Raw genomic sequence first — 18,573 nt, 5'->3', positions numbered from 1 at the left:
TCTAACAATGCCCAGCAGGAATATACTCATCCCAAGTGCTTGTGAACATGTGCGCCTCAACTTTGTTAATGAGTGCAGCAGTTATGATAATCACCCCAAGTTCTTCCTGGCACTTCCTCCAATATCATGGAGAGATCTGAAACTCTTGGTTCCCTTAGGCTCTGCATCTGAGGCCCTGTGTTCTGCTTAAAAACAAGTTGGAAAATATGTTTTGAGTCTTCTTCTCTGGGCACAGGCACCATTATTTCAGCAAAGAAGATGGAAAATAAGAGCTCAGGGATCAAGATTCTGGTTGGGCAATTATGGCGAGTTTGAAGTAAGAAACTTTTCACAACTTTGGCTGATGAAAACAAGCTACATCAGAGGCTGCTATGGAAGATGAATTGGGAGAAGGGCTAAAAGTAACCATGCCATGCACACACAAGAAAAATATGTGAAATATGTCTTTCCAAACCAAGGTCAATCAATGGAAACAACTCTTCCTATTGACTCTGAGTGTTTCTGAATTTCAAGGTGATAAATAAATCTGTATCTGAAAAAACAGTATGGTGTCTTCTCGCACTACAATCACCTTATTTCCCACTTTGGAAAAGCCAATAGTCCAGATACATTCCTCACTTACTTAGTTACAGTGAAAAATCAAATACCCTCTTTATATTCTGATATTTAAGCTTCTCAACTTCTACTCTTTTCTTTTATCGTGTGTGAATCTTTGTGCCGACATGTCTTTGTGATCCGTACCTGCTTCTAGAGCTATCCGTTCACTTAATGTACTGAAAGACATCATTCTGAGCAGTGATCTACTTCCTAACCACCAGGAGTGTAGGGCAGTGAAGGTACAGTGTATTGTGATGTGGTAATGAAAGGATACCCCCTAAAATAAATAGACTCCACTAAGCAAGGTTGGGTGACTAGAGTGAACAAACATTCAGGTGAAACAATAAAAAGCATCATGATCAGATGTGTTAACAGCTCACTGCAGCTTGGTGGGACTTTTTTGGATCACATTAACAATACACAGTGAGCACATGGATCCATATCATGTCTATTATAAAACTGTAGGCAATTAGGCAATGAAAAAGCACAGTGAAACCTACTTCTCAGTAATTCACAGTTCAGTGCAATTGTTGGGAACAGGGAAAACCTTGGGCCTTCGTTCAGTCCTCAAGGGAGCACTGCTGGTACAGTGTACTAGTCTGCATGTTTGACTCAGCTTTGGAGACCATGTCCCCGCCCATGTGGGTCCTGGGTCCTTCTGTGGACTGATGGAGTGATCCAAAGGCAGATCTATTCCACATACACACTGTGTGCTCCCCCCCCAACTGTGTCAGTGGACACTAATATTGTTGCTCTGGAGCTCACAATTCTGTCAGAGAGAAAGAGTGTGCAGAAACATCGCATTAGGCTGTGTTATCCTGGGCTTTGGATAACCTGCCCCACCACACTGGGGCCCTTTGGCCTTGTTCCGTCTGCCATACAGTGCACTACTCTGACATAGCCTCTGGCATTTGGCTGAGACATGGAGAACACATCCACAGCTGACTGGGTCCCTGCCTGGGCCCTCCGTCCCTCGGTGAACCAGCAGGGTGATCCAAAAGTCAGATCTATTCCATAACCACACTCTGGGATCACTCCTGGGCCAGCAGACACTGACACTGGTATGCTAGCATAGCCCGCCATTGTGTCAAAGAAAGGGCAGGTACATCCCAATTAGCCTGCAGCTCTCTGGGCTTTGGTGAGCTTGTCTGTGTCTGCACATGTCCTGAGTTTCTCTATGGACTGTCGGGTGGTCTAATATCAAATCTACCCATTCATCTGGAGTCTAGCCTGAGCCAGCAGACCCAGATACTAACACATCACCACCCATGGTCCAGAACCAGTTACAGATTTTGAGATGTACAGCTCAAATGCTGCTCATTTACATGTCAGCATCCATACTCTGGGGACTGGCCATCTATCATCCAGGGGCCAGTTAGATGGCCGGAGGCCAGACCCACCTGTGCTCTGCACCTTGTGGACTGCTCTCACCAATGGCTCCTCAGGTCTTGTAGTTTGTAGTTCCCAGCCCAGTCCCTAGGCTCTGCCCTACCAATCAGATGCAGTGAGTGGTCAGTACCATCATCTTGGATCCCTCAGGAGACAACTTTTTTCAACAGATCATCAACATCCCTGGCTATAAAATCAAGCAGTAATAAATGGGACTTCATGAAACTTAAAAGCTTCTAGAAAGAAAAGGAAACTGTAATAGGAAAAAAATACAACACCTAAACACATGCAAAAGTCATGACCAACCATACATACTAAAGAAAGCTAATATCCAAACTCATGAAACTGAACACCACCAAACCACATAATCACATTACAATGGGATACATACTTATGAAGAGAATTCTCAACAGAAGGAATGTCAAATAGTAGAGAAACCGTGAAAGAAATGATCAATGTCCTCATTCATCAAGGAAGTGCAAATCCAAACAACTCTGAGAGTCTATCTTACTCCTGTTGGAATGGCTAAGATTAAAACTCAAGTGACAGCATATACTGGTGAGGATGTGGAGAAAGGGGAACACAAATCCATTGCAGATGGGAATGCAACTTTGCACAACAACAGTGGAAATCAATCTGGCATCTTCTAAGAACATTGGGAATAACTCTACCTCAATACTTAGCTGCACCACTCCTTGGTATACATGCAGAAGACACTCTACCATACAACAAGGACATTTGCTGAACTATATTCACACCTTCTTTATCCATAATAGCCAGAATTTAAAAACAAGCAAGACTTCCCTCAACCAAAGGATGGATAAAGAAACTATGGTAAATTTACATATTGCTCCTCATTATAATGAAGGAAATCTTGAAATTTTCAGGCAAATGCATAGAACTAGAAAAGATCATCCTCAGTGAGGTAACCCTAAACCAGTAAGACACACATTGTATAAACTTCCATATAAGCAGATATATTTATATTTATATTTATGTTTATAGTTATAGTTATAGTTGTACATCACAGAATATCTGTGATACAATCCAAAGACCTAATGAAACTAAATAACAAGGAAGTCCCTAGGGATGTGGCTTGATTCACATTTAGAAAGGCAAATAGAGTAGATATAGTAAGAGGCTAAAGACAGTGAACCGAGTGGGAGTCTAATATAGATGTTCTCTGAAAGATTCCACCCAGCAGTGCATCAATGCAGATGCTAAGACACACAGTAGAGCAATGGGCATTATATGAGAGTGGGGGAAGAAACCAAGAGGGGACAGGATCTTCACAGGGAAACCAGCAAAGAAAAAAATCTGCACTCAGGGCACCTTCAGAGACTGATGCACCACCCAAGGACAAGTCATGGTGAAAACATACATTCCTGTTCAGATGTAGCCAATGGGCAGATCTGTTTCCATGAGGCTTCCTAGGATGAGATGCAGAGCTATTTCTGTCACAGACCCTGGTGCCCATATTTGATCGCTTCCACTGGCAGGGCAGCCTTACCAGGCCACAAAATAAGATAATAAACATTGTACTAAGGAAACTTCATATGGTGGGGTCATACAGTAGTGAAACAAGGACTTTGAGGGGCCTCTACTTGCCACCTGTTTGATGACCCTCATATTAAGTACACAGAGGAGTAGGAGGCCATCCATGCCTTGAAGGAAAGCAAAAATTCTGTCAAATGGAAAGGAAGCAGGAGAGCTGTCACTGCCCTGACATGGGAGCAAGAGAGCCAGCCCTGCCCTGATAATACGGGAGCTCTAGAGCCAGCCATGCCATGATACCAAGTGCCCCTTCCATGATAACATGGGAGTTGGAGACCTGGCCCTGCCCTGAGAATAGGGGATTGAGAGAATGGGGCCTGCCCTGATGACATGGGAGCAGGTGAGCTAGCCCTGCCCTGACAACATGGGAACAGGAGAGTGGTCCTTGCCCTGAAGAGAAGGAAGTGAGAGAGCAGGCCCTGCCATGATGACACAGGAGTATGTGTAGGCTCTGCCCTGAGGACAAGGAATCAGACTGTGCTCCGGGGCTCTGAGTCATCCTCACTCCAGCATCGACCCCATGTATGACCTGCTAGAACACATGAAGGAGATGGACTTGCATATTCAAAGATTAAGAATATCCTCGACGAACACTCCTGCATTGCTGGTGGGAATGCAAACTAGTACAACCACTTTGGAAAGCTATCTGGTGCTTTCTCAGAAAAATGGGAATAGGGCTTCCTCAAGACCCAGCTATTCCACTCCTTGGAATATACCCAGAGGATGCACTACCACACAACAGGGACATATGCTCAACCATGTTCATAGCTGCCTTATTCATAATAGCCAGAACTTGGAAACAACCTACGTGTCCCTCAATAGAAGAATGGATAAAGAAACTGTGGTACATTTACACTATGGAATACTACTCAGCTATTAAAAACAAGGAATTTCCAAAATTTGTGGACAAATGGATTGAACTAGAAATTGTCATAATGAGTGAGTTCACACAGAAGCAAAAAGAGCTAAATGGTATATACTCACTTATATCGAGACACTAGTCCAAGGTGTACGTCCCCATGAAAAACTGTACCTACCAGAATAGTGGGTAAGAGGGGAGGACATCCTACTGAAACTTTAGGTGGGAGAAGCCTGGGAGAAAGAGGAAATGGAAGGATCCAGTGGGTCCTGGAAAACTATAGGCGAGTCTGGGCCCTGGGGTCCTCTGCAAACTGTGGCGACAGCCAAGGAAAAAATAGGCAGTAAAAACCTTGAACCCCTACCCGGACTAGCCGATGGACATTCTCCACTGTTGAGTGGAGAAAGAGATCTAACTTTCACACAAACTCTGGTGCCCCATATTTGAACATGTCCCTTGGACGGAGATGCCTGGTGGCACTCAGAGGAAAGATAATAGGTCACCAAGGAGAGACTTGATACCATATGAGCATATTCAGGGGGAGGAGGTCCCCCTCACACACAGACTTAGGGGAGGGGAGGGGAGTAGTAGGGGGGAAGTGGGAGGAAGGGAGGAATGGGAGGATACATGGGATGGGCTAACAACTGAGATGTAATATGTATAAATTAATAAAAATGTATAAAAAAAAAAAAAAGAATATCCTCGACATGACACACAGCAACAATGAAATTTCTCACAGCAGTCCCACTGAGGATCCAGTAATGGTATTGTAGGCCTGAAATCAGACCCATGACTCATAGCAATGAAGGTTTGAAAGTAAAGATATGTGGACAAATGTCTATACTGCATGATATACTACACCTTCTGTTACAAGATGTTTGTTTGTTTGTTTGTTGTTTGTTTGTTTGTTTGTTTTCTTTTACTGTGGAGAACATGCAAAGCAGAGGGCAGATATGAGGGGATGGGGAGAGGAGAGGGATTTTGGTGCATATGTGAAGATCATAGACATTCAATAAAAGTAAAAAAACAAAAATAAAAACACTCAGTTTATTACAGTGAAGAATAAATGCTCTTCTGCAGAATTTTAGTAATTCCATCTTCTGTAATGTCTTTTGCTCACACGGCTTGCCTCTGCTCCAATGAATTGTACTCATAACAACTCATGAACTACCTGAACAATCACTCACATCTAATTTCTTATCTCCATATCTCTAGAAATCTACAAGTTACAAACATGCATCCACTGTGGAACTGTAAAATAGGAGACTTCATTGTTCTCCTCATGTAACAAAATATTGAAATATGAAAATAGGAGATTCGAAATGCAATTTATATCATGAAATTTATTCTCAAAATCACTGACACAAAAGAATCCATACAATTGATGCTTGAGAAACAATTTGTTGTCATAATTTACAATTTAGGCAGTAGAGCATAATGGAACCTTCTGTTGCACAAAAATTTTTTAAATTTATATGAAATTTAATATGTATTAATCAGTGAAGGATCAAATCAATATAACCTGTCTGAATGTCAGGCCACATCTTAATTACCAGAACTTTGTAGGCAGGGAAAGGAACATACCCACGGTTTATTCCACACTGTTGTATTAAGGGACTGAAGGATAACAAAATATATATAGTAAAACTTTCTTCCAGAAAAAAGTAGAGCATGGATTTTAAATATAAAAAGAGTAATGGTTCCAGTGAAAAGGGACATTAGTACAATTGAATGAGGACTTATGAAGCCTCATAGTCTGATCTCGTTATACCTAAATAGGAGATATAGAATGGTGTGGTACTTGTTTCAACCATTGTCTTTAATGTGTCAAAATAGATTGATATTAATCTTTAACTAAATTTTAACTGACTCATTCTTTTTTAATGGATTTTATGCCTGATGTCAACACAGGAGTTCTTATCTGGCCTTAACAAAATAATGTAGCACTTGGGGACAAAAATCAAGCCAAGGAGTGCTGAACTGGAAGCCAAGATAGAGAAAACTTCCATAGCCACCATGACCTTCCCCTTCGTGCTGTGGTAGACAGGGAGGAAGGTGACCCAGACACAGAAGAATACCTGCATACTGAATGACAGAAACTTGGCTTCATTAAATGTGTTGGGCAGATTCCTGGACAGGAAGGCCATGGTGTAGCTCCCAAGTGCCAAGAAGCACAGGTACCCCAAGACAGAGTGGAAGGCAACTGCTGAACCCTTGTTGCACAGAAGGATGATGCGGCCATGTTCAGCATGAGCATCTTGATCAATGAAGGGTGGAGAGGTAAGCAGCCAGATCCCACAGAGAACAAGTTCAATCAGAGTGCACATGGGAATGATGAAATTAGGGGCTCTTGATACCATTAGCCACCTCACCATTCTAGCTGGAACAGTGACCCTGAATGCAATAACTACTGTAATAGCTTTGGCCAACACTGTGGAGAGAGCCACAGTGAACAAAACTCCAAATGCTGTCTCCTGCAGGATGCACGAGGCTGTGTTGGGCTTTCCAATGAAGAGCAAAGAACTGAGGAAACAGACAATGAGTGTCAATAACAGGGTGTAGCTGAGAGCCCGATTATTGGCCTTGACAATGGGTGTGTCTCTGTGCTTTACAAAGACTGCAAGAACCATAGCTGTGAGTACAGAGAAGCACAGTGCTGTCACGGTGAGAGCCATACCTAAGGGGTCATCAAAGGCCAAAAAGCTCACAGATTTCTGGAGGCAGTGGTTCTTCTCCAAGTTTGCATAGTGACTTTCTGGACACTTGACACACTGATCCATATCTGTTCAGAAAGGAAGGTGACTGTGAATCAATCCTCAGGATTTGTCCTTCGCTATAAGTTGTTACACAGCCTTAGCTTATTGAAATACTTTTTGACTCGCCTTTCTTTTATTGTTTCTGAAAATTTTAACAGTCTGTGAATAATTTCACATCTATGCAGCCTTCATTATCTATGTTAACAAAAATGAAAGCAACCCAATGTTTTTTTCCTTACCTTTGGATCCTTCCCCTAAATTTGCATCTAATTTATAAATCATAAATTTACAGGATAATACAGTAAAAACATGACTTCACTCAAACATTACCTTTTTAAAATCATGAGACTCTGTACATATATATTTGTGTATGTATTACAATATAGACAATAATATTTGAAACTCATTTCGTATATGGTGTTCTATGCATAGGGTCACATATTTCCTTATTTCCATAAACTCCTTTGTGTACACTATTTTGGTTCATACTATGAATGATATTGAAATAATAAATGCCATTATATCTTTGAATTTTAAGTCATTCACTCATAGTTTATTGGTACATATAGATATACCATGTTTTAACTTATAGGGAGAGAATTCTTGAAATATTTCTAGGTAATAAAAAAGAATACCCAAATGTTCAACTCTTAACATTTCCTTCTTGGGCCTGTTTTCCTGTTATTTTCTAATGAGAGATAGATAAGGAGTTGATATGGGTCATAGAGGATGTGGGGAGGATTAGGGAGACAGAGGGAGGGGGAAATTGATTCCGATTATATAGTGTGATAAAAGTCTGTGTTCAAAAAAAAGGACAGACAATGTCTTTAGTCAACTGAAAAATGGAAATCAAATTGAGTCTGAGATACCATCTTACACCCATCAGAAGGGCTAAGATTACAAATTCAAGTGATACCATATGTTGGTGAGGATGTGGAGAAAAAGGAACACTCCTTCATTGCTGGTGGGAATGCAAACTAGTACAACCACTTTGGAAATCTATCTGATGATATCTCAGAAAATAGGAAATAGGGTATCCTCAAGACCCAGCTATTCCATTCCTCGGAAGATACCCAGAGGATGCTCCAGCACACAACAAGGACATATGCTCAACCATGTTCATAGCGGCCTTATTCATAAGAGCCAGAACATGGAAACAGCCTATGTGTCCCTCAGTAGAAGAATGAATAAAGAAACTGTGGTACATTTACATTGTGGAATACTACCCAGCTATTAAAAACAAAGAATACTTGAAATTTGTGGACAAATAGATTGAACTAGGAATGATCATAATGAGTCAACCCAGAAGCAGAAAGAGTCAAATGGTATATACTCACTTATAAATGGACACTATCCCAGGGAAGTGTCTCATGAAAGTCTTCAATTACAAGGAAAATGGGATAGAGGTAAGACCATCCTATTGGGACTCTAAGTGAGAGAAATATAGGAGATAGGGAAATAGATGGAACCAGAGGGTCCTAGAAACCTACAAGAAGAACACTATGATGGGTGGACTTGGGCCCAGGGGTTCTACTCAATCTATGGCACCAACCAAGGACAATATGTCCAGTCATCATCAAACCCCTACCCCGATCTAACCAATGGACAGGACATTTTCCACAGTTAAGTAGAGATGGGGACTGTCTTTCACATTATCTCTGGTGCCCCATATTTGCCATTGTACCCTTTGATGGGGAGGCCTGATGGCACTCAGGAGAAGAATAACAGACTACCAAGAAGAGACTTGATACCCTAGCATCACATTCAGGGGGATGAGGTCCCCCTCAGTCACAGTCATAGGGAAGGGGAATGGGGTGAAAGTGAGAGGGAGAGAGGAATGGGAGGATGTATGGAATGGGATAGCAAATGAGATGTAACATGAATGATTTTATTTTTCAATAAAAAATAAAAAAATAATAAAAAAACAAGGAATTCCTAAAAATTGTGGACAAATAGATTGAACTAGAAATGATCATAATGAGTGAGTTCACCCACAAACTGAAAGACTCAAATGATATATACTCACTTAAACTAGACACTAGTCCAAGGGACATGTCCCATGAAAGTCTGAACCTACCAGTAAAGTGGGATAGAAGTGAGGACATACTTATGGGACTCTAGATGAGAGAAGTATGGGAGAATGGGGAAATAGAAGGACCAGGGGGTCCTAGAAACCTACAGGTAGAACATTATGGTGGACAGATCTGGACCCAGGGGTTCTGCACAGATATGGAACCAACCAAGGACAATACGTGCAGTAAATATGGAACCTCTCCCCAAATCTAGCCAAAGGACAGGTCACTCTCTAAGATGAGTGAAGAGTTGGGACTGACGTTCACACGAACTCTGGGGCCCCGCATTTGACCAGGTCCCCTTGATGGGGAGGACCGATGGCACTCAGGAGAAGGATAGCAGGCTACCAAGAAAAGACTTTATACGCTTTGAGCATATACAGAGGGAGAAGGTCCCCCTCAGTCACAGTCATAGGGGAGGGGAGTAAGGTGAAAGCTGGATGGAGGGAGGAATGGGAGGATAGAAGGGAAGGGATAACAATTGAGATCAAATATGAATGAATTAATAAATAAATGAATTTTAGAAAAACAAAAACAAAAAAGGGAAAGACTTAAAAAGAACAAATTATATTCTTGAATAATATATTTTCTGGTAAACAAAAGAAAGTTAATCAGGAAAGATATAAAATACATGTACTGAAGATATCAAACAAACTCTCCAATCAAATGCTGTATTAAACAAAGAAAGAAAGAGAGAGAGAAAGAAAGAAAGAAAGAAAGAAAGAAAGAAAGAAAGAAAGAAAGAAAGAAAGAAAGAAAATCATTGATTGGGAGAAATCATGAACAAGATGTGAGAATTCCAAACTTTAAGTGAATCCTACATGTGACGAGCATGCTTTGAAAATACAAAAAAAAAAAATGGTGCTCAACATACTGTGCTCATGGTGAAATGAAGCAGTCTGTCATTCATGGATAAGGTGGATCTCTTCAGGGATCAATGGCTGCAATGCAACAACACAGTAAATCCTAATTCTTTCCAGTCTCATTCCATTTTCTTAGCTATCGCTGACTCCTGTAGATGGGTTAGAAAGTTGTCAGTATTCCTGTAATTACCTGTCTCATTGGAAATCTCATTGTCTGCACAAGGAGTGCAATCAAAGCAGCAGGCAGCCTTGCCTTCCTGGGCAGTTTTCCGGAACCCAACCCTACAGCTCTCACTGCACACCGACTGAGGAATCTAAGAGAAATGAAAGCTGTTAACAAGTGTTTGGACTTTTGTGAAAAATCTGAGTAAATGGAGTATTTCTGAGTATAATTGAATGTAGGTTTGGAAATGCTTACACTTACAAGTAAAATAATTTTTTGGTATTGCTAATTTTAGCAGCTTTGGGGCTTACATAACACACATGTTTAAATGTTAGTTCAATACTTGAAGCCACTGTTAAAAATAGGTGGCTAAACTAGTGTTCTAGAACATCAATGTATGACTTCAAATTCAATCTGTCTCCATACTTACTAGGAACCAGGCAGAGCTTTTATATTAATGAAGTTAAGAATGTTGATTGACTACTTCACAGGTCTTGGATTCATCACGGAAATACATCATTGGGCATATAGAAACATTTATAAGAAGAGAAAAATCACAAAATGGATTCAGTTTTTCATTGTTTGCTCTCACAGAAATAATGGAAAGTAGATAGATGGTAAACAAACACATTTCTTTGACCTCTGATTCTGCTCTATGAACATGACATCATCACCTCCTCTGGCTCCTGAAACGTTTTTATTACCATCTTAGAGAGCATGGTCACAGTGTCAGCCAGGCAAACCTATTCACCTGTGCGTGGCTTTTGTTGAATATTTACGCAAATTAGAAAAGCAAATATAACACACACACACACACACACACACACACACACACACACACACACACACACACGAACAAACACATCTGTCATGCCATCCTAACTTTTTAGAGGCTGACAAAATAAAAAATCTAAACTTACATTTCTCTGACATTTCTTAGGATTTGTAAATAAAAAAAATCATTGTTTTGTATCAGCGACAATAACATAACAGACACTCAATGCATAAAAAGCATGTGTTCAGGGTAATGCCTAGACCACCTAAGAACCACTCCTTGGTAGAGAGAGAACCCATGACACTATTGACAATGCTCTTCTGTGATTGCATACAGAAACCTAGCATGGCTGACACTGAGAGGATCTGACTAGCAATAGACGGAAAAAGAAACCGAGACTCACAGCCAAACATTAGGCAGAGCAAAGGGAGTATTGTCAAAGAGTGGTGTGAGACAGAACAGTCAGGAGGGGAAAAGGACTCTACAAGAAGACCAATGGCCACAAATAACCTGGACCCAGAGGGGCTAAAGGAGACTGAAGGAACAACCAAGGACCAGGCATGGACTAGGCCTAAACTTTCTATACTTATATACGCATAGGAAGCTTAGACTCCATGTGAGTCCCCGACAAATGGGACCAGGGCTGTATCTGATAAGTTCTCAGTTGGATGCCTTTCAATCACTTCACTGTGATGCAGCTTTCTCACTAGGACACTGCATAAGAGGATGGATAGAGTCCTGCTAAGTGTTGTAACAGATCTCTAGGGTGTGATTTACTTTTTCTGAGGGGCAGAGGAGGGAGATTGGGAGATGATGGAAGAACAGAGGGGAGGGAAATAAAGAGAGGAATTAGCAGCTACAATAGAGATATAAAGTGAATAATTAAGTAAAATTTTAAAACAAAACAAAAGAAATATGTGATTATCAATAAAATGTGAAAGTAAATTTTTCCATTCATCAACCAGAGAATAAGATGTTAATGGTGTGTGTTGTCTGTTTTGAGTGAAGAATTTATCTGTTGCTGAATATTGGCTGGTACTGAGTGAGTGTCCAAAGATCATTACATCCTGAAAATTGTTCCTTGTTTTTATGAACATTCAAAGTATAGCGGAAAGCCTCTACATACCTCTGTAAACCTTGTAGGCCATTGAATCATCTGCTCAGATAAAGAGAGCTGTTGTCCAAGGGGAGAACCTGGAGAAAAAGTTCCTACTTTCACATTTAATCCAAGACCCTTTGGGAAACCCCAAAAGTTGAGGATGTCATACTGTGAATCTAAGTTTCTCCTCTCGTCCATTACTATGTGACCTCTCATGTGATTGTTGACTAGGGTTTTCTTGAGGAAAGGAAGGAACTGAAAGAGATGTAGGAATGGAGTTTTAGGTACAACGGGAGTAATAAAAACGTTTTTAAATAATACAAAGAATCTAATGTTTTTAGCCCATTATAACGAATACCTTCTCTAAAACAGGAATCCGTGAGGCTGATTAAATGAAAGATTCTTGGATTATAATGCATTAAAATTTGAAAATCACATTCTATTCAAGATAAATCATTGAAATAAACACAGCTAAGTCATCAAGACCGCAAGTTGTCTGGATTCAGCTGATTCAAAATTCTTGGAAAACTAACGAATCTCAGAAACATTTGGAATATATTTAGCCCTTCCACTCTCAACATGAGGGTCCTGAAGTGTTATGCTAACTTTAAAGTGATCCTCCATAACCCTGCAGTAGTGCCCAGAAACATATTTACCCTTAAGTATCTACTGCTCCTGCCTCTGTTCTGAAGAGTACATCCTTGCTTATTGGCAAGAGATTCTAAAAGCTATGATGCCCAAAATGAATGACTTAGAGAATAAAAAGCTATATAATAAGATATCATATTTCTGATATTACAATACATAATAAAAGATATTACCTGCCAGGGGAAAAATTCCATTCCTTCTCCTTTAGAATTTGGTTGTATCTCTACTTGTTGAAGATTCATCTCATGGAGACTGTAGGCCACAGCATACACAGCATTATATATATTATAACCCTCTTCACTCATGGTTGTGTCAAAAAGGTGTCTGGGCAGTAACTCCAAAGAAGCATTGGGTTGGCAGTTCTCCAAAAGTTGACAATCAACCTCAGAAAATGAACACTTGAAGAACAAATGCCAAAACTTAGGAAGATAAATGTCTTCTGGGTATTTGTAGGGATTAACTGTTTGAACAAAATTTGTGAAGTCAACCATCTCTTTATGGTGGTGTGAAAACATGAGACTCCCATGAAACGACTCTATCATGAAATAATCAGAATCTTCATCAACATCCCACTGAGAGTTCAAGATCCAGACTTTCCATGTCACTAACAGTTGCAAAATGTGTCGCATTAAACCTTGTAAAGAAGCAATGTCCCCATAAATAACTATTACATTTGCCGTTGATCCCTGAATATTCACCAGATTATTCCATATTGCACTGGAAAATGAATTCCAGGTGCCAGGGATCATTTTCAAAAAGGCTATGCAGATGTCCTTACTCTCCATAGCTTCTCCCAACCCTGAGAGAAACAGAGTCCCTCTGTGGTCATCTGGAAGGATCACACCAACCCAGGACCAGTTGAAATGAAACATCAAAGAAGCTATAGCAAGTGGCAGAGAAGTGTCTTTGGGGGCCATCTGGTAGAGGAATTTAAACTGATCTGGGTTGTTTAAGGCAGGATCAAATGGCCCAAAAGTGAGCTGTAGGAAAAAAATGGAAACCAGAGGAAGAGCATTGGCATCAAACACAATATCAGTTCTGAATAAACAAGTGTCAACAGTCAGGATTAAGATATTTTGTCATATTTTAAAAATAAAACACAATATAGAATTTTCCAAAATGAAATTACTGACATGTATTCAGTTTCAGTGACTAGATGGTCTCATCTACTTTTCCTTCCTTTCTCTTTCAAGTACTGTAAATGTGGATCCATCAAGTACTTCACACTTTCCTTTGATAGTTGTTTTCTACAATTGTCCCTATTTAACATTTTAAGACAGCCAATATTGTCCAAAAATAAAGGATACTTGATTCCTATTTTCCACACCCGAGTCCTCACCTGAGGTACTTTGTAAAGTTGTAACAGATTCCCTATCCGTGCAGATATGGTCATTGATGTTCCTGTGAGTGCAGCAGGTGACATTCTCTTCCTTACACATTTGTAATTAAACATGGGTTTCCTTGTCCTGGTAAGCCAATAAATGGGAGGAATAAGGGTACTCATTTCATAAGGTGTAGCATTGTAGAGATCAAAGCCCAGAGTTGTGTTGGGTAGAAGATGAGGGTTTCTGTTGACCTCCTCAATGGCAAACACCAAGGCCAGAACAAAACGGTAGTTCTTCAATTTATACCTGCACAGATTTCATAAAAGTATACAGGAGGAAGACAAAGAACATAAACCTTAATATCTGGTGAAATGGCTATTATAATTCAAATGCCAATGTTCCTGTAATATAATTACTTTAACATCATATCATGAGTGACTTGAATTAGCATGAATATTTTAAGTAGATAGGATCAGGTAAGATCTAGAATAATAACACTAATGTATTACAGTCTCGGCCCCTGCACTCAGCTGGTAGGCAACTCTTCATCTGTCTAATAATAACATGGTGAGGAAAGGACATGCACTCTGTAGGATGCTAAAAGACACCTACACAATCCCATTTCATTTTAGTGTCAAGTGTGCTGTTCAGAAAACAGTTTCCCTGAAGTTATATGCATTAAATTGTTCTTCAGGTGGATATAAAAATATTTCATACAAAGACTTTTCCAGGATTTTATTGAACCACCATGAAGTTATATTTAGGAAAGAGCTATAGAGAAAGAAATTAATTCTACATTATACATACTTGAAAAGAATAGAAATCTTTAAATATAGAATTTTTCTGCTACGTTCTGAACTTTTAAGCACATTGCTATTTATTATGGTTTGGGTTGGGTTTTTTTCCTCATTACTTGTTTGCATCTCTGATTCATTGTGCTCTCATATTCCTTTTTTAAAACTTTTTCCCATAGAGTAACTGGTGGTGTGACATATCTGGCTTGCACGATGGCTAAAAGAACATTGCAATGTTTCCTTCCCTCCTCTATACCCGTTTTCCTAGAGGCTACTGAGGCTTTCAATTTGCATACTCAGAGGTTGTGCTTCTTTTACCCTTAATGGATTTGTCTAGAAACTTCACATGAAAGAAAACAAAACAATAGATGCTACACATGTCATAATTTAAAGCTAATAAGTAAGGATGCAATTGCACCGAGCAGAGTGAAATCAAGAAAAACACAACATTTAGGAGCAGTGTGACTGGCTACAAAGACTAAAACAGGAATGCAGAGACTAGCAATACAAAGATTTTACATTAAAAAAATCTATTACAAAGAATTCTCAAATCAAAAACACCAGGCTCCAAAACTGACCAGATGTGGAGTCGAGTCTGGACATCTTTGTGAACTTGTATACATTTAGAATAACCATCTGAGTCACATTAAGAATGTCAAATATCATATATATCTTTCATATTCAATCGCTAGAATATATATCAGAAAGGGACAAGGTTGGATCCTGCAGAACTTGGTGGTAAGAATCTATTACTCTGGATGCTACAACCTTGAATTACAAAACATGGAGACATCAAGCTGTTACTCAGCTGGATGCCTTATATTTCTTGTCTGCATCTCATAGTCCTGAAAGGAGGTGTTTGGCATAGAGAGGGAACTTGGGAAGAAAGAGTTTGTTTGGTGTTTTTATTATGGTTACAATTGCTGTGATGAAATACCATGGGGATAAAAAACAAACTGAGGAGATCCATCACTGAAAGAAGTAAGTACAGGAACTGAAACAGGGCCAAAATATCAAGTTGAGAGGTAATATATTTTTATTCCAGAAAAAAAATATAGCACAAATTTGTTTGTGTATGTTCAGAAAAATGTTTGGTGTTAAGAGATTGTTAATCTCTCATAGCAAAAACATTGTTTTCCCTTCATGGACTATTTAGATTTTATTTTTGGCTATATAAAATGTTGAATAATACTTATAGAATACAATCCTTTCATTCATCTAGGACAAGAAAGACAGTCATCGCTCATGGGAAACAAAAAGTGTGATCTTTCCACATATGGGCTTGTTGCTTGATATAGAGAAAATACAGATGTACATCGGTGCCTGAGCTCATGAGAGTAAAGAGCAAGGAAAAGGAGAGTAACTGACACATCAGCTATGATGAACTAAAAGGGGCTCCACCCAGCATCCAAAGTCCCCACTCTGCTAGGCCTATGAGACAAGTTTGTGATCTTATTGAAATAAAATATAATCCTCAAGAAACACAATCTGTCTTGAGTTACTGCACTGAATTACAGATTATTTGCATTTACATATAAAATTTTGGATTTGGGGCATCTATACTATGTTAGTTTCAAAATAGTATTTAGTCTAAAAATTGGTTTAAATGTGTCATCACCAACAAATATCGGATTTTCTTTTACATCTGAACATATTTCTTCCACCACAGTTCCTGAATTTTCACTTTACACCCCACCAAAGTTTTAACAAATACACAGTTATGTCACTCAGAGTACAATTCACCTTCATAACTATATTTTCCTACTATTTTTATACCAATTTTTCATGTGTCAATATATTTCCAAGTCCAATTGCTCTATCTCAGGGAGTTTTTAATTTATCTTTAGAGATATGGGATGTCTGTATTGGACCAGCACACTTTATTTCCTCTATAAAGCGACACACTTGAACATTTGTTATTAATGTTCTTTTCTATGGAAATCATAATTTTCTGATGTTATTCCTTAGATTTGCATATTTCAGAAAAGCTAAAATAAGTCTTAAGGGTCCATTCTCCTATAAAAGGCATATTAATATATGCATCTATATACCCAAGGAAACACAATGAAACTTATAACCATTTATAAAATCTGTCTGACAATGCAAAAGGATTAGCAAAGAAATACTGAGATGCAAATAAATGAGATAGAAAACTATATGTGTAAAGAAGAACGTGTCCCCAAAATTTAATGATGATAGGCCTCTTGTGAAATCAGCTGTATGTAACATAGCTACTATTCTTCACTTTAGCCCCATTCTGGGCACTTAGGAGACTTTTGATTCAGGGGCATCCTGTCTTCTGACAAGATCACATTGGACTTGAAGAAAGCCCCAGAAGTACCACTCACTTATCCATGCTCTGAAATAATAACATGAAAATATTCAAATTATCTGGCACTACAAGCATGAAAAATGAAGATCACGTTGTTCCAATAACATGTATAGAAAGCAAAATGAATAACATGAAAATGATCACTTTTCCTTTGAAAGAGGACACATTTGGTAATATACCCGACTATACTTGAGAATGGAAAGTGACTGTGGAAAACAGTTTTAATTTTTATATCATTGAAGTTAGAAGAATTCTGAGCCATTACAATGAATAATTGTACTTACTGAATAAGAACGTCCTGGAAATAGTGTGTTGCTGTCATAACAAGAACGTTTTTTCTTGTGTAGTAAGTATGAAGAGGGAAAAATGCACCAACGTTCACATCTCCTTCACGGGAAAATCCATCCTTGACTGTTACATAGCAGTCATTGTCAGTAAAGGAACCAACAAAATTGGAAACATATAGCAGCGCAAAGGTCAAAATCCAGAACATCCTATCAACACAAGTATATGCCCAGCCATGAGAATGGTGTGGAACAGTTATCTTTATAAAACTGTGTCTGTTTTGGTAGATACAGATCTCACAATGCCCACCAGGAATATATTCAGCCCAAGTGCTTGTGAACATGTGTGTGCCTCAACTTTGTTAATGAGTGCAGCAGTTACGATAATCACACCAAGTTCCTTCTGGTACTTCATCCACTTTCATGGAGAGTTCTGAAACTCTTTGTTCCCTTAGGCTCTGCATCTGAGGCCCTGTGTTCTGCTTAAAAACAAGTGGGAAAATATGTTTTGAATCTTCTTCCCTAGGCACAAGCACCATTACTTCAGCAAAGAAGATGGACGACAAGAGCTCGGGGATCAAGATTCTAGTTGGGCTATTTTGGCAGAGTTTGAAGTAAGAAACTTCACAACTTTGGCTGATGAAAACAAGCCACATCAGAGGTTGCCATGGTAGGTGATTGGGGAAAAGACTGAAAGTACCCATGCCATGCATACACAGGAAAAATAAGTGGAACATGCTTTTCCAAACCAAAGTCAATCAGGGGAATTAACTCTTCCTATTGACTATGAGTGTTTCAGAATTTTTATGATACATAAATCTGTATCTGCAAAACAGTATGAGGTCTTCACCCAGCAGAATCAGCTTATTTCTCACTTTGAAAAAACCAATGGTCCTGATGTCCTCCTCATTTACTTAATTTCAGACAAAAAAATCAAGTTCCCTTCTTTATATTCTGAGGCTTGAACTCCACTTCTACTCTTTTCTTTCATCTTGCGTTAGTCTTTGAGTAGAGGTGCCTTGTGATCCATCCCTGTGTCTAGAGTAGTGTGTTCACCCACTGC

At 39.3% G+C, this 18,573-nt stretch overlaps 1 protein-coding gene across 1 annotated transcript; it reads right to left on the bottom strand.

The window, feature by feature from the left end:
• Positions 1-6,279: 6,279 nt before the first annotated feature.
• Positions 6,280-17,719, bottom strand: LOC311590835 (vomeronasal type-2 receptor 116-like; the record flags this gene model as incomplete). Its single annotated transcript, XM_084770096.1, has 6 exons — positions 6,280-7,181; positions 10,281-10,404; positions 12,155-12,382; positions 12,949-13,755; positions 14,115-14,406; positions 17,511-17,719. 6 exons carry the CDS (start codon positions 17,717-17,719, stop codon positions 6,280-6,282), a joined length of 2,562 nt encoding a protein of 853 aa, XP_084626222.1.
• Between the last annotated feature and the right edge of the window lie 854 nt (positions 17,720-18,573).

Source organism: Acomys minous (assembly GCF_964271855.1).
Source record: "Acomys minous genome assembly, chromosome: 20".
In the NCBI taxonomy this organism is placed as follows: domain Eukaryota; kingdom Metazoa; phylum Chordata; class Mammalia; order Rodentia; family Muridae; genus Acomys; species Acomys minous.
Note: the sequence above shows the minus strand (reverse complement) of the source record. Positions and strands in the feature narration are given on the sequence as shown.